Source organism: Rana temporaria, chromosome 1 (genome assembly GCF_905171775.1).
Source record: "Rana temporaria chromosome 1, aRanTem1.1, whole genome shotgun sequence".
In the NCBI taxonomy this organism is placed as follows: Eukaryota; Metazoa; Chordata; class Amphibia; order Anura; family Ranidae; genus Rana; species Rana temporaria.
In genome coordinates, this window is record NC_053489.1 from 352920502 (window position 1) to 352935996 (window position 15495).

Consider the following 15495-nt stretch of genomic DNA (forward strand, 5'->3'; position numbering starts at 1 on the left):
CATATAAAATATACAAAATACAAGGGGATTTCACCACAGTGAGCATAATTTAATGCTTCTTCAAAGAATAATTCAACAACTTGAGGTAACCCTGTTCTTTTTAACCACTTGCCTACCAAGAAAATTATTTAGAACCTCGAAACAAAAAAATAAATAAAAAATATGTGTGTGTATATTATACACACACACACATATATGTATAATATACACATACACACATACATACATATACATATACATATATATATATACATACATATATATATATATATATATATATATATATATATATATATATATATATATATATATATATATATATATATATATATATATATATATATATATATATATATATATACACACACACATACATACATACATACATACATACACACACACACCTATACATACAACTATACATATATTTAAACAGTATAAGTGAGTACACCCCTCACATTTTTGAACGTATTTCATTTATAACTTTTCATGCGAAAACACTGAAGAAATTACACTTTGCTACAATGTAAAGTAATGAGTGTACAGCTTGTATAACAGTGTAAATTTGCTGTCCCCTCAAAATAACACACACAGCCAGTAATGTCTAAACTGGTGGCAACAAAAGTGAGTATACCCCTAAGTGAAAATGTCCAAATTGGGCCCAAAGTGTCAATATTTTGTAATGCCACCATTCTTTTCTAGTACTCTTAGGCATGGAGTTCACCAGAGCTTCACAGGTTCCCACTGGTGTCCTCTTCCACTCCTCCATGATGACATCACAGAGCTGGTGGATGTTAGAGACCTTGCGCTCCTCCACCTTCCGTTTGAGGATGCCCCAGAGACGCTCAATGGGGTTTAGGTCTGGAGACATGCTTGGCCAGTCCATCACCTTTACCCTCAGCTTCTTTAGCAAGGCAGTGGTCCTCTTGGAGGTGTGTTTGGAGTCGTTATGTTGGAATATTGCCCTGCGGCCCAGTCTTCGAATAGAGGGGATCATGCTCTGCTTCAGTATGTCACAGTACATGTTGGCATTCATGGTTCCCTCAATGAACTATCTTCCCACTGCCAGCAGCACTCATGCAGCCCCAGACCATGACACTCCCACCACCATGCTTGACTGTAGGCAAGACACACTTGTCTTTGTACTCCTCACCTGGTCCCCGCCACACACGCTTGACACCATCTGAACCAAATAAGTTTATCTTGGTCTCATCAGACCACAGGACATGGTTCCAGTAATCCATGTCCTTAGTCTGCTTGTCTTCAGCAAACTGTTTGTGGGCTTTCTTGTGCATAATCTTTAGAAGAGGCTTCCTTCTGGGACAACGGACATGCAGACCAATTTAATGCAGTGTGCAGCGTTTGGTCTGAGCACTGACAGCACTTCAACCTCTGCAGCAATGCTGGCAGCACTCATACATCCATTTCCCAAAGACAACCTCTGGATATGACGCTGAGCATGTGCACTTAAAGTGGAGTTCCACCCATAAATATAACATTACATCAGTAGTTTTAAAAAAATGTCATTAGTCCTTTAAGGAAAAAAAAATGTTTTTTAGATGCCTTTAAAGTGTTGTTGCTAGGCAGAATAGTTAATCTTCCCACTTCCTGCACCTAGGTGCTTAAGCTTCCTAACCTACACCGCACAGACTCCTGGGAATGTAGTGGGTGTAACTTTCCAGCAGTCTGTGCACTCCCCAGTCTCGAAGAATCATGTGACTTGGACAGTACAGGTGCTGAAACCTGATCTGAAACCTATTACACTGCTTGTGCAGCACTGAGCATGCGCGAGATCTGCAAGGCTGAAATCCAGGAAGTCATACAGTCTGGCTTCATGATGCCCACACTTAAGATGGCCCCAGTCAATTTCTATTTTATAAAGTGTCTAAATGCTGTAACAACCTAACAAAACGGACCTTAGTTTACAGACTAACTTTACTAGAATACATTAAGCTTGTGTATTACAGGGGTATTTATATATAAAAAGTGAAATTGTGGCCGGAACTCCACTAACTTCTTTGGTTGACCATGGCGAGGCCTGTTCTGAGTAGAACCTGTCCTGTTAAACTGTATGGTATGGTACCATTTGTATGGTCTTCAGGGTGTTGGCAATCTTCTTATAGCCTAGGCCATCTTTATGTAGAGCAACAATTCTTTTTTTTAGATCCTCAGAGTTCTTTGCCACGAGGTTGACATGGCTGGGTTTGACATACAAATTAAATTTTCAGGAAGAATTCATCAGTGGGAATTACAATGGTGCAGCCGACACGTTATCCCGACTTAATTTCAATCAATTTTTCTTGCAGAACCCAGAAGCAGAGCTGCTAGGCAAGCCTGTTCCTCCTTACTCCCTTGCTCATCATGGACTAGTCATTTTCTGGATACAGGCGTTCAATTTGGCCAACAACTCCTTTATCCAGCAATACACTCAAGGCATATTATTATTATACAGGATTTATATAGTGCCAACAGTTTTCGCTTTACATTAGGGGCGCATCGCTTTACATCAGGGTTGGCAGACGTTTCATAAGTTCTTGACACGATACCCCCGCAGTTGCCCAGAGGGGATTCAGTTCGCATGTGTAGCGCTATATACATTTTTCACTCACTCAGGATGTAAATAATGAGATGGTTTTTGCGGTATATTGCCACAGCGAGTTGGCATTATCCGCTAATACGATCAATTTGTATCTGTCAGGTGTGCAGCATTTCAGATCATTACAGAATCCTGATAGTCCATCCATTTTGCTGCTCACCCTCTCAATGTTGGGGGGTATTCAGAGGACGCAGGGGGACGGTCACATTTGTCATGACTACCAGTCATCTGACAGATTTTCTGTGGCATTTCAGATATTTTATCACCTTTCCCTTTTGGCGTAGGTCCCAGTTTGGTAATCAAGGCAGCTGTTTACTTGAGGTTTTTTGGCTCTCTCAGACACAGGGAAGTATCTCAGGCCAGCCGCCAGGCTCCTTTTCTGGTCAAAGGCAGTCTCAGTAGCGTTACCAATTACTATGCTTTAAAGCTCAACAATAATAAGAATAGACAGTTGGGCCAGGGCTTCATGATAAAGTACTACAGTATCAATAGCAACTGGTGTCCAGTTGTGGTCAGTTGACTCGCTTTCAAACCTATTAGCAGCAGCTCCTGGATAGCCCTTTGCTGCCTTTACCCACGTATCCTCTCACTTCTAAACAGTTTGTCAGTCATGTCAGTTTTTTACTTACTAAATTAAACTTAAATCCAAAACAGTTTTCTGGACATTCATTCAGGATCAGGGCAGAATCTGCAGCTTTCAAGCAGGGGGGTCCCTTCTTTCATCATCAAGTATATGGGGCACTGGAGTTCCTCTTCTTACAGCAGGTAGTTCCTCTTGTTACAGCAGGTACATACCAGAAGCACAAAAACAGGAAGCCTTGAGGACCATAGATGCAGTGGTCAACCAAGACCTAATGCAGCAGATGAAAGACTCATCAAGGTTACTTCCCTTCTACATCATATGTCGTCCAGCAGCGCCATCAGCACAGAAAGGGCGTAAACTACTGTGACCCAAGTACATCTATCTACTGTCTGGAGAAGTCTGACCAGAAGTGGTCTTCATGGAAGAATTGCAGTCAAAAAGCTATACCTCCGAACTGGAAAAAAGGTTAAGTGACTCGACTATGCAGGAAAACATAGGAACTGGGGTGCAGAAAAATTGCAGCAGGTGCTCTGGACTGATAAGTCAAAATCTGAAATATTTGGCTGGAGCAGGAGGCAGTTTGTTTGCAGAAGGGCTATGGAGCGGCACAATAATGAATAACTGTGTGAAGCATGGTGGAGGTTTCTTGCAAGCTTGGGGCTGGATTTCTGCAAATAGAGTTGGAGATATTCTAGGGATAAATGATGCCCTCAATACTGAGAAATACAGGGTGGATACTTATCCATCATGCCTTACCATCAGGGTATCGTGCGATTGACACCAATTTTTTTTTTTGCAGCAGGACAACGACCAAAAACACAGAGCCGATGTCATAAAGAACTATCCTCTGTATAAAGAAGAAGAAGGAGCCCTGAAAGTGATGGTTTTACCCCCCACAGAGCTCTAATATCATCATCGAGTGTGACTGGGATAGAATGGAGCAACAGAAGAATTTAAGACAGCTGACATACACAGAAGATCTCTGGTTAGTTCTCCAATTTGTTTGGAGCAACCTACCTGGCGAGTCCCTTCTAAAACTGTGTGCCAGTGTACCTAGAGAAATTGATGCTCTTTTGAAGGCAAAGGGTCATCACACCAAATATTTGATTTGGATTTCTCTTTTGTCCATTTTGTTAATTGATAAAAATAAACTATTAACACTTCTATTTCTGAAAGCATTCCTAATTTACAGCATTTTTCCACGCCTGCCTAAAACTTTTGCACAGTAGTGTAAATATAAAATAGTGCAAACAGGCAGGCATTGTCTCTTCTGACATATTAGGGACCTGCCAAACCTGCAAGGAACCTCCACCATGCTTCACTGTCACCTGCAGACACTCATCCTTATACTGCTCTCCAGGCCTTCTGAGAACAAAATACTTTTGGTTATAGACTCATTCATCTAGAGTACCTTTTGCCATTTTCTGCACACTAGTTCATGGGATTTTCTGCATAGACTACTTGATGCCTTGTTTATGTGTCGGAGTGCAGCATTTTTTAGCCGCAAGTCTTCAATGAAGAGCACTTCTGAATAGACCTTTCCAGAGTGCAGATGAGTGTACCATGGTTCCAATGGTTTTTACCAGGAATGAGCTGATGGTCAATTGACATTGCAAGAGAAGTCAGTATATATTTTTTATCTACTGCACTAATTTTCCTTGGCTGACCACTGCATTTTTTTGTCCTCAGTGTTGCCGGTTTCTTTGTGCTTCTGAAGAAGGGTTTGGACAGTACATCAAAAAATACTTGTCATCTTCCATCAATTTGTTTGCCTATGAAAGACCTTGTTGATACAATAAGACCACCCTATGTCTTTCTGTTGTACCTAGGATGGCCATACATTATACAACTTTCTTGCATAATTTTCTTTAAGGCTTGGTTCACACATATGCGGCCGCGGTTTCAGTGCGATTCTGTTCACCGGTTCAAAACTATATAATATGAGGTCAAATCTAAACACTTTTAATTTTTCTGGCAGGCCCTTGCAATACATTGCAGAAAATATATTTAAAGGAAATTAAATTTTAAAAAAAATTATAATGTATCACTGTGTAAGAGTAGAGCATGGCTTTTCCCAATGCATTTTCATTATGTTCCCATTGCAATACCCTCCCAGAGACTGGGAGGTGTATGCAACGCAAGCATAGTAAGACACAATACCATTGTGGAAACACCAGAGAGGCTTCTGTCAAGTTCTTACATACCTGTACCTCTGTGGTTTTGTACCTTATGGCCTCCTCTTTCTCTCTGATGTCCTGCTCAAGAGCATATTTTTCTCTGTGAGACAAAGAAATCACAAAATCAGCAGTCTGTTTTCAGTTTATTATATTCTGTAAATAATGCAATTTACCAAAACCATTGAAATGTGAGTGCTTACACTTTTATATTATTGCATATAGGAAATGGATCAGTTTTTTTTTTTTTTTTTTTTTAATAAATAAAAAGAAGCCAAAATTTGCACACTCCAGATAAAAAAAAAAAAACTAATAAATGTATTCACAATTTCGACCTCCTTGTGTAATCAAGCTATTACTGTGTGACCAGCGTTTGGAAAGTATAGCGCACAGTGACACAACATTTTACTTTAGTGCCCAATTTCCTATACCTTGGGCATATATCCCAGAGGTCCCTTGCGTCCCTTTAATATGGATACTGCTAAAAGTATTCCACCAATTTAAAATAAACAAAAAAAACAAAGCAATTTTCAGCAATAAACCGTAAAATTTCAAACGCAGAAAAGAATGTACTTTATAGTAAAGAAATTCTACACCAGCACCTCAGAGGATACCCTCCACTATTTAGTGGTATTAAACTCAAAAACAAAAATGTAATACATGTCAGCTTTCCAATCCTTAAATGTGGTGGCTGCATTTGTTTTCTTGTTGCTTTGACTTTTTTTTTTACTTTCACATGGCCAGCAAATCTGTTATTTTTTAACTTCCTTTAAAGCAGAACTAAACCTATAATTTAAACAATTGTGAGCAGGCAGCTCCTTATTGCAGAAAAGACATGCTATCTGCACACTTTGGCTGTGCTGGAATAATTGGCTCCTGTGCAGGTTCACATCATCCTATGCCAGCCAAATAATCTGACACCTGGGATGAAACTATCGCATCATTGGAAGGTTGAGGCGAGTATTTTGCAGAATTTAGTTTTGCTTTAACAGACCAAGCTGTGCAGCCACAGTGGAAGTTATAGGGTTGATGCAAACCATTTACCAGGGGTGCTTACAATGGTAAGCTGTTATTCATTTATGTAAAACTTTTACACCAAAAGGAAAAAAGAAAAAAAAAATATCTGTAACTGCTTAAAGCAGGAATCCTCAAACTACGGCCCTCCAGCTGTTGTAGAACTACACATCCAATGAGGCATTGTTACACACTGACATTCACAGACATGACTAGGCATGATGGGAATTGTAGTTCCTGAACAACTGGAGGGCCGTAGTTTGAAGACCCATGGCTTAAAGAGTGTCATCTGGAGTTCGGCATTCATTTGTTAGTCAAGTCCTTCCAAATCTGCTAGTGCACCAACACTATCCTCTCCCCAGACTGACCAAACTGCTGACCGAACATATCTGCATCACTCCTCTAGTGGCTTGGAGCGACCCTAAGACAGTGATGGCGAACCTTGGCACCCCAGATGTTTTGGAACTACATTTCCATGATGCTCATACACTCTGCAGTGTAGTTAAGCATCATGGGAAATGTAGTTCAAAAACATCTGGAGTGCCAAGGTTCGCCATCACTGCCCTAAGACATGAAGTGGGTTAATGACTGATCACCAGGGGAAAAAAAAGCTCACAAAAAGAAAACAACAGTTTTGTTTGTGTTTAACTACTTAAGCCCCGGACCATATTGCTGGTCAAAGACCAGAGCACTTTTTGCGATTCGGCACTGCGTCGCTTTAACTGAAAATTGCGACGTGGCTCCCAAACAAGATTGGCGTCCTTTTTTTCCCACAAATAGAGCTTTCTTTTGGTGGTATTTGATCACCTCTGCGGTTTCTAGTTTTCGCAGTATAAACAAAAATAGAGCGACAATTTTGAAAAAAAAAATGAATATTTTTTACTTTTTACCATAATAAATATCCCCCAAAAATATATAAAAAAACTATTTTTTTCCTCAGTTTAGGCCGATACGTATTCTTCTACCTATTTTTCGTATGAACAGACGGTCAAGCATTTCTCCCCTGACAGGACCGGGAGCTGTGTGTTTACACACACAGCTCCCAGTTCTCGCTCTGTAACGAGCGATCGCGGGTGCCTGGCAGTGATCGCGACCGCTGGGCACACGCACGGGAGTCAGGAGCAAGCGGGTGGCGCGCGCCCCTATTGGCTGCTGGGAGAGATGACGTAGATCTACGTGATCTCGCCCAGCAGAGCCGACCTGCCGCCGTAAAACTGATAAAGTGGTTGTAAAGGCTAGACCTTTTTTTACCTTAATGCACTGTCTGGACAACAATCATTTTACAGCAAGATTTTGTTTATTTGTTGGTGGATGGACTTTGGAAATTAATCACATTATTTATTTATTTTTTTCAATTGGGACAATTTTTTATCTTTTTTGCTTTGTATACTTTTCCCTAGAAAGAGTCAAACCCTTTCTTTATGGACTTATATTATGTGTGCAATACTTTTTGGTGATTTATTTTAAAGATTTATTACCACAAATTGTATATCACTGGTTTATCCACTTTGGAGAATTTTATGATTTGTATTTTTCTCACTTTAGTATATTTAATATTTATGAGTATTTTTTACAATCACTTTCTAGCACCCTCCTTTTTCATTTATCACTTCGTAGTAAGAATTCTATTTTTTACTATTAGTGGAGCAGCTTAATAATTTAATTTAATTGATCACTTTTAGATAATTGGCGCAGATTTATTCTTTTTAAGTCGTTGTTTATTGCCAGGCTGCTCGTGGCGCGGAGGTGGCTTCAGGCTGTGCCACCTTCTCTCCAGGATAGGATCTCTGCGGTCAATTGCGTGCTACCATATGAAAAGAAAATTTACGCTCATAGGGGCTGCCCGGCCAAATATGGCAAGATTTGGGACCCATGGATAGGGACTGCGGCCACGTGTAATGATATCTCCTCCTAAGCCCGTTTTTATATGCACTTGCCCTTTCCCTATGCCTAGCTGTGTGTTTGGTGCCCGCATTCAGTAGGCCCCGCGGTCGTCCCTGACAGGAAATTTGGTCTTCTGGCATTTTATGTTTGTTTTTGTGAAGTTCCTCTATGCTTGGCCCTGACGATCCAGTGTTTTTCACTCCACACCGAAAATATGTTCTATCTATGTATACCCATGTGTCATATGTGTTTCACCAGAACTAAATGTATCATTGTTTGACCTGTATGTTCTATTTCTCCGAACAATAAAGCACCATGTTATTTGTAAAAAAAAAAAAAAAAAAAGTGTAGTGAAGGAAGTGGCAATGTCGAGAAGAGGCCCTGTCATAAAAATATTAATAGTTCTAAAGTCAAAAAGTTTTTCACCTCAATGCCCTCTCAGCATTATGGTTAAAAATAACTAAACACTTCTTGTCCCCCCACCCCACAAACTTACCTGCCTCCTCTCACGATCCAGCGCTGTCCTGGCTGCAGCCCTGCTCCCCCCCCTTCCTGTTCCCACAAGAGACACAGGCAGCAGTAAAAGCCATAAACTCCTGCTGCTGTCGGTTAAACTGTGAGGAGGGGGCAGGGCTTAAAAGGGGTTGTGTGTGGGTGTCTATGGATGCACATAGTTAAGTTCAGGAGTGCGCCTGCATACATGCCCTATCAGCAGGAGGAGGAGCAGATAGCTAGGGTTGCCACCTGTACGGGATTTCTGGTTTTTGTATCATGTGCCCAGGTTTCCGACTGCCAGACACCCGGATAAATTATTCTGAGAGCATACTTCCTGGTGGGATGTCCCCAGTGCCTGTCAGCGATGTATCTTCCCCTCATCTGTCCCCAATCCAGAATGCAGTGACCACACACTGCCAACACTTCTCCCTTTACTATTGCTGCCTTCTTTCCCCTCACTGATCTGCAGAGTTTACATATCATAGCTTTAAGTGGCCAAAACGACACAGGGACCACTCTTTTATTTCAAAGAAAAAAAATAGCCTTTACAGCCACTTTAGAGGCTCATTCACACCATACGTACATGAAAACCCGACATCGGTTTGCATGCACTTCAGTTATGCGTCCTATTCACAACAATGTTAATGTTAATTGAACCCTATGTGCTCTGTTCATACCACAACACTGGTATCACGTGCAGGTTTTTTCTGCAAGAGAAAAAAGGACATGACATCAACATTGGTGTAAATAAGGCACATAACTGATATGCATGAAAACTGATGTGAAATCGATGTCGGTTTTTACATCAGTTTTCATGCACATATGGTATGAACTAGGGTTGTCCCGATACCACTTTTTTAAGACCGAGTACAAGTATCGATACTTTTTTTCAAGTACTCGCCGATACCGATTACCAATACTTTTTTTCATGTCATGTGACAGTGACGCATTGATGGTTGGCACTAACAGATGGCACTGATGGCTGGGCACTGACAAATGGCACTGACAGACATGCTCTCATCTTTTTCTATAACTGCAGAATGTGGTTTAAATGACAATAAATTATGTGAAAATGGCACTTTGCAGCCTCCAGTTATAGTCGGTACTGTTCTGGCTTTATAGTAATAAACCTTCTGTTTTAAGCCGTTTACCTGGATTAAATTCAGAAAAAAACTCCGCTGGGCTTCCTTTGGAAATTAAAAGGATTAGGTGGATGCTGGTTGATCATTCAAGCCTTTAAACATGTTGTCTCAGTTTACAAATCCTGTGATAAAAGATACCAGCCAGTCTGCACTTGTTAGCATTACAGTGGTTACAGAAAAGATTGTTTTACTACATGAACAAGGCGATTGCCTGATCCGATACCTGGGAGAGAGAAGCAGCGTGTAATGCCTGTGCTGTGTCATGCTCTGCTCAGACGGCGGCCATCCAGTGTACAAAAGCCGCGCCTCCTCCTCGTCCTCATCTGTGATAGGGGAACTCGGTTTCCCAGCAGTGAGTTCAGTGTTCCGCCTATCACGAGCATCCTCGTCCATGGGATGAGGATGAGAGGATGTCCCTGATAGGCAGAACACTGACTCATTTGCTGGGAGTGTTCCCCTATCACAGACGAGGAGGAGGCGCGGCTTTTGTATACTGGATGGCCGCCATCTGAGCAGAGCATGACACAGGGACACAGCACAGGCATTACACGCTGCTTTTCTCCCATCCCAGGTATCGGATCAGGCATCGGAGCATTTGTGCGAGTACAAGTACTTGCGCAAATGCTCTGTATCGTATCAGGACAACCCTAGTATGAACAAGCCCTTAGTGTCAGCTTTCCAGAGATACATGTTTTTCATGAGTACCTATTTTTGTGTGAAATGAAAAAGTACAATCCAGTAAACAATTAAGGAATAATGCAGTCAAAATTTAGCAGTGGTAATAAGAACCTCTACAATATTATGCACATACCTCTGCAGCTGGGCAATCTCCTGACTTATTTCATCTAGTTCCTTTACCCCAGTAAAGTCTCCAGATCCAACAGAGCTTGAGCTGTCCTAAGAGGAGAACACATTACTTTTCATTACCAAACTGTAATATTCTTACATTTAGCATGCTCTGCTGCTGAATTCATACATGTATCAAGGGTAAAAAGCAGAAAATATAGCATGTAAGCTATATTTGTTATCTCATAACTTTGAAGATCCTTGTAATACAATCACTACTGCCCTTTTAATGAAGTCCACTTAAAAAGTCTTACATGGCTAAAACAAGCATGAGCTTCAGCATAATGCAGCCTTTCTAAACAGAAGAAAAATGCTCTAAAACCATGCAGGGTGTTTGTTTACATGAAATTATGACACACATCTCATAACTCACTGCCATAGTGGTCTACATCCTTATTCAAACCATTCAAGTTACTCTATGACTGCCCACCGGTTATTTTCTGGGAGTATTATAAGAAACGGAAAGAGCACATAAATGATTTATAACCAAGATGAATATTGTACACGTAAAAATGCTAACCTCGTTCTGCAGAACCTTAGTATGATGGATGTTTTGACACATGGGGCAAGAGCAGATGGTGCTCAAATTAATTAAAAAGGGCACTCAAACTGACAGAAAAGAGGGGGAATCCACACACTGCCCAAAATTTAGCCGTACCCTGCTGATTCAGCTACATTTTCATCAGTGTATGGCCAGCTTTAGCATTCCTGTAAGTCAAGGAAAACCATAACAATGCTTTAAGTCAACTTTAGTTTTTAAACTATTTCTTTTTTTTTTTACTATAGGCAATCTCGGTTTTACAAATAAACTTTTAATACAAAGAACGCTGCTTTCTTCTGGTCTCTGGTCTGTCTGACTAAAACAGACTGAGCCATCTGAATCACTGCTCCAATCTGGTCATACCTAAATTTTAGCTTTGAGCTATGTTTAAAAAATAAAATAAAAAAATAAACATGCTTTATATCAAAGGAAGTATGGAAAACTTTCTTAGAGATAAAAAAAAATTAGAATACAAAATACTAATATGCAGTCTGTTGGATATACAGCTGACAGAGCTATTTTAAAAAAAATTTTTTTAGCCCTGGTAATAATAAATAATGCACAAAACCCCCTTAAAAATTACCATGATCTTCGCTTTTACATGACTGTTTATCCAAATGAAACTACAATAGTAAGAGATAATACTTCCTTTACAGTTATCAATGAGATACTAAGATACCTCACTTTCAAAAACATGGCCCCCCACCCCAACAAGTCTATGTTTTTTCTTTTTTTTTAAACAATTTGTACCCAGTCTGAAAAAAACAGACCAATAAGCTCTTTAGATTACCGTACCTTACTAAACCATTGTTTATTACCTAAAAACCAGATAAACAAGTTCTCAACATGACTATTGGCACTATGGGTTGAAGCTCGTTTCTCTAAATTGTTAATATAAACCTTTAAGTGATATTAAGAGCCGGTTCACACAGGGGCGACTCGTCAGGCGACTTAGTCGCCTGACAAGTGGCGCTCCGCTCTGTACTATGGAACCGTTCTAATAGGAGCGACTCAAGTCGCTCCGACTTAGAAAAAGGTTCCTGTACTACTTTGGGGCGACTTGCATTGACTTCAATACAGAAGTCATTTTGCAAGTCGCCTCTGAAGTCATGGGCAGATCGCCTTGCCGAGTCGCTCGGCAAGTCGGGCTGCCCCAGTGTGAACCGGCTCTAAAGCTTCAGATTTTTTTTATTAAAATAATAAAATTGTTATACTTACCTGCTCTGTGTAATGGTTTTGCACAGAACAGCCCCTATCCTACTCTTCTCAGGTCACCCACCAGCACTCCGGGCTTATCCTCCCTGTCGAGTGCCCCCAGAGCAAGCAGCATGCTATATGGGGACACCCAGTTAAGCTTATTCCCAAGCCGCTGCTGTGCGTTTCTCTATTCACACACAGAGCCGCCGCTCAGCCCCTCTCTCTTCTCATTGCCTCACGGGCCACGATTGAAAATAGCGGGAGCCAGTGGCGCCCACTGCCGTCTCAGCCAACGAGGAGGGATAGTCCCTGGAAAGCCAAGGCTCTCGGACACAACGTTGGAGGAAGATTGGGCTCAGGCAAGTATTAGTGAAGGGCTTCATGTACAGAATGCATGAAGGTAAAAATCCTTGAGCCTTTAGAACCACTTCTGAATAAAACTTCTCTTATTTGCTCCCTTTTGGATTGTTAAATATACCATTGAAAATGGTTTTGTTATAACTGCCTAATAATTGCAAAAAATAAATAAAAAATACCTGTTGATCATGACTGAAAGCCAGACCTTTATGTACTCTCAGTTCTCATGTTCTCTCTGTGGATTACAGAACACCTCCCACCTATGTTTTAGAGGCGATGAGACAGGGGAGTGTTCTGTAGTCCTTAAGACAATTCTTGTCTTTGGTTGACAACCCTGTGCCTCCATAAATGCAATACAGTGTGCAGCCGGCGTCACCCTAAAACAAGATGTGTGTTGTTATTTGCAGGTATTACCAGGTGAAAATAAAGGACTAGAACTAAAACAAATGCATCTACCACATCTAGGGATTGGTAAGCTGCATGTTATAAAATTTGTGTTCCTAAAGCGGAGGTGCCACTTAAAAAAAAAAATATTAAAAGCCAGCAGCTACAAATACAGAAGCTGCTGACTTTTAATATATGGACACTTACCTGTCCATGGTGCCCTCAATGTCGGCAGCCGAGGCCCAGCAATCGCTCGGTTCTCGGCTGCCCCCGCCGCCATCCTCGGTGAGGGAATCAGGAAGTGAAGCATTGCAGCTTCACTACCCGGTTCCCTACTGCGCATGCGCAAGTAGCGCTGCACGTCTTCACTGGTCCCCGCTGTGTTCTGGGAGCTGTGTGTCTCCCAGAAGCCAGCGGGGGCATAGAGTAGGCACCGGAAGTGGCGTAGATCACAGGGGTGATCTATGCCAGGAAGTGGGAGCAAATACCTGTATTAGACAGGTATCTGCTCCCCCCTGAAAGGTGCCAAATGTGACGCCAGAGGGTTCCAAAAAGTGGAAGTTCCACTTTAACTCTACTCTAAGTTTAGATGGACTGTAAATACAGTACCCACTTCCAGTCTGGTGAAATACCCAGCTCACTCCCTGGTATAGAATGCCAGCTTCCTTTGTTAAATGCTAAAATCCGAGTATTGTGACTGACTGTATAATACTGTGCGTCACAAACATTTGAAGTTTCATTGTGGTGTCATGAAGTCAAAAACAAGTTGGAAACCACTGGGGTCTAGTGGTGTACACATGTTTCATAAAGTACATCACCGAATTCCTGGGACTAGTAATATATACAAGGACGTCTTGGTAAACAACGCCAACTTTCTGGGGCTACGCACACTCTGGGAGGAATAAGTTCTTGATTTGGTTACCTACTAGCTTAAAAGGGGCATAATAGTTTTTGTTAAGAAAGTTTACCTGCAGAAAAAAATATTCTTCAATATTTACACAGAAAAATGAGTCACTATGCGCTGATGTTTTCAATAAAGTAAAACTATCATGCAATGAATTCACCAAAAATTCTGCATGCCATTCTAGTATAGGTGGAAACACACTTGAATAAAAGCTTTCACAGGTCTGAGGAATTATATTCATAATCACACAGTAAGCCACTTAGCCGTCAATAATAAAATCAATTTGAAGAAACTAGCATATTTACAAGACCAAGTGAAAACAGTGTAAAGTAGCCTATGGGTGATAGCACTGAAGTGTGCATGCAGATATAATTGGCATGCCAGGGAGGGATTACTAAACAAGGATTTACTCACACGCCGTATTTCTGGCAAGCTTGTCATCTCGTTTCCTACAGGGGTCATGTAACCAGACAGGGTCTGGAGGAAAAGGGCAAGGAAGAAGCCATAGGTGGAACATACAGAGCACAGAACATATTGAATTAATATACCATAAGATAAAACCATCTATGATATTTATATCCACCAGAAAGTATATATAGCTCCAACTACACATAAAGAAAAGTATCTTACTAAATACAGTGGAGGGCCCAGCATCCTAAATCGCAGGTCATTGCACCAGAACAGAAACTCCCACCTGCTTTTAAGGCATATTCTTGTGACTTCAGCTGTTTCAACTTTTAGCTCACTAGTATAAGACGGATATCGCCCACAAAGCGAATGAGCCACTTGCCAAAATCATGTGAGCTGGACACACACACATTACAAGCTCTAGTCAATTCTATTGTGAGAGTACAAATTCTCCACAGTACTGAATGAAGAGTTAGTGCGCATGTGTGCGCCCAGCTCCAAAAAAAATGTCGGCAGGCGGCTCAGCAGTTTTGTGGTCAAGATCTCCCTGGATCAGAGAATTGATCCCTATGAGATAGCAGGTGTTCATCCGCTGACACCCGCAAACACCCAATCTCATCAGTGTCCGCAATTCTCCAATTCTGCAGACGGAGGAAAACCCTATTTTTACATCCGTCTGCGAATCGGATCGAGTGAACGCAGACAGACGGTCCGTGTTCATCCGATCCCCACATAGGGGAAAGCGGAGATCTGACATGGCAGTCCCTGCAGAGTGTGCGGGGACCGCCCTGTCACCCGCCGACTCAGCGGGGATCAGCGGAGCGATCCCCGCTGAGCAAGCGGAGGTTCAAATGGCGGATCATCACGGATCGGTCCCGTGTGAAAGAGCCCTTAGACAGTTGAATTTGGTTGGTTGCTGATTGGTTAGTAAGTTGAGCTTGGATATTCGGTGTGTTTTTTTGACATGCGT

The 15495-nt window shown here is 41.4% G+C and overlaps 1 protein-coding gene across 4 annotated transcripts in view; it reads right to left on the reverse strand.

Annotated features, from left to right (window-relative positions):
* Positions 1-15495, reverse strand: part of EPS15L1 (epidermal growth factor receptor pathway substrate 15 like 1) — a 214913-nt gene that overhangs the window by 100122 nt on the left and 99296 nt on the right. For 2 of the 4 annotated variants that reach the window (XM_040320975.1, XM_040320967.1), the window contains exons 12-14: positions 14532-14594; positions 10700-10785; positions 5384-5456 (exon numbers count right to left, since the gene is read on the reverse strand). In XM_040320975.1, the coding sequence (XP_040176909.1) occupies positions 5384-5456; positions 10700-10785; positions 14532-14594 (222 nt within the window). The remainder of the gene's footprint in view (positions 1-5383; positions 5457-10699; positions 10786-14531; positions 14595-15495) is intronic. The other 2 variants (XM_040320992.1, XM_040320984.1) reach the window with 1 other exon arrangement.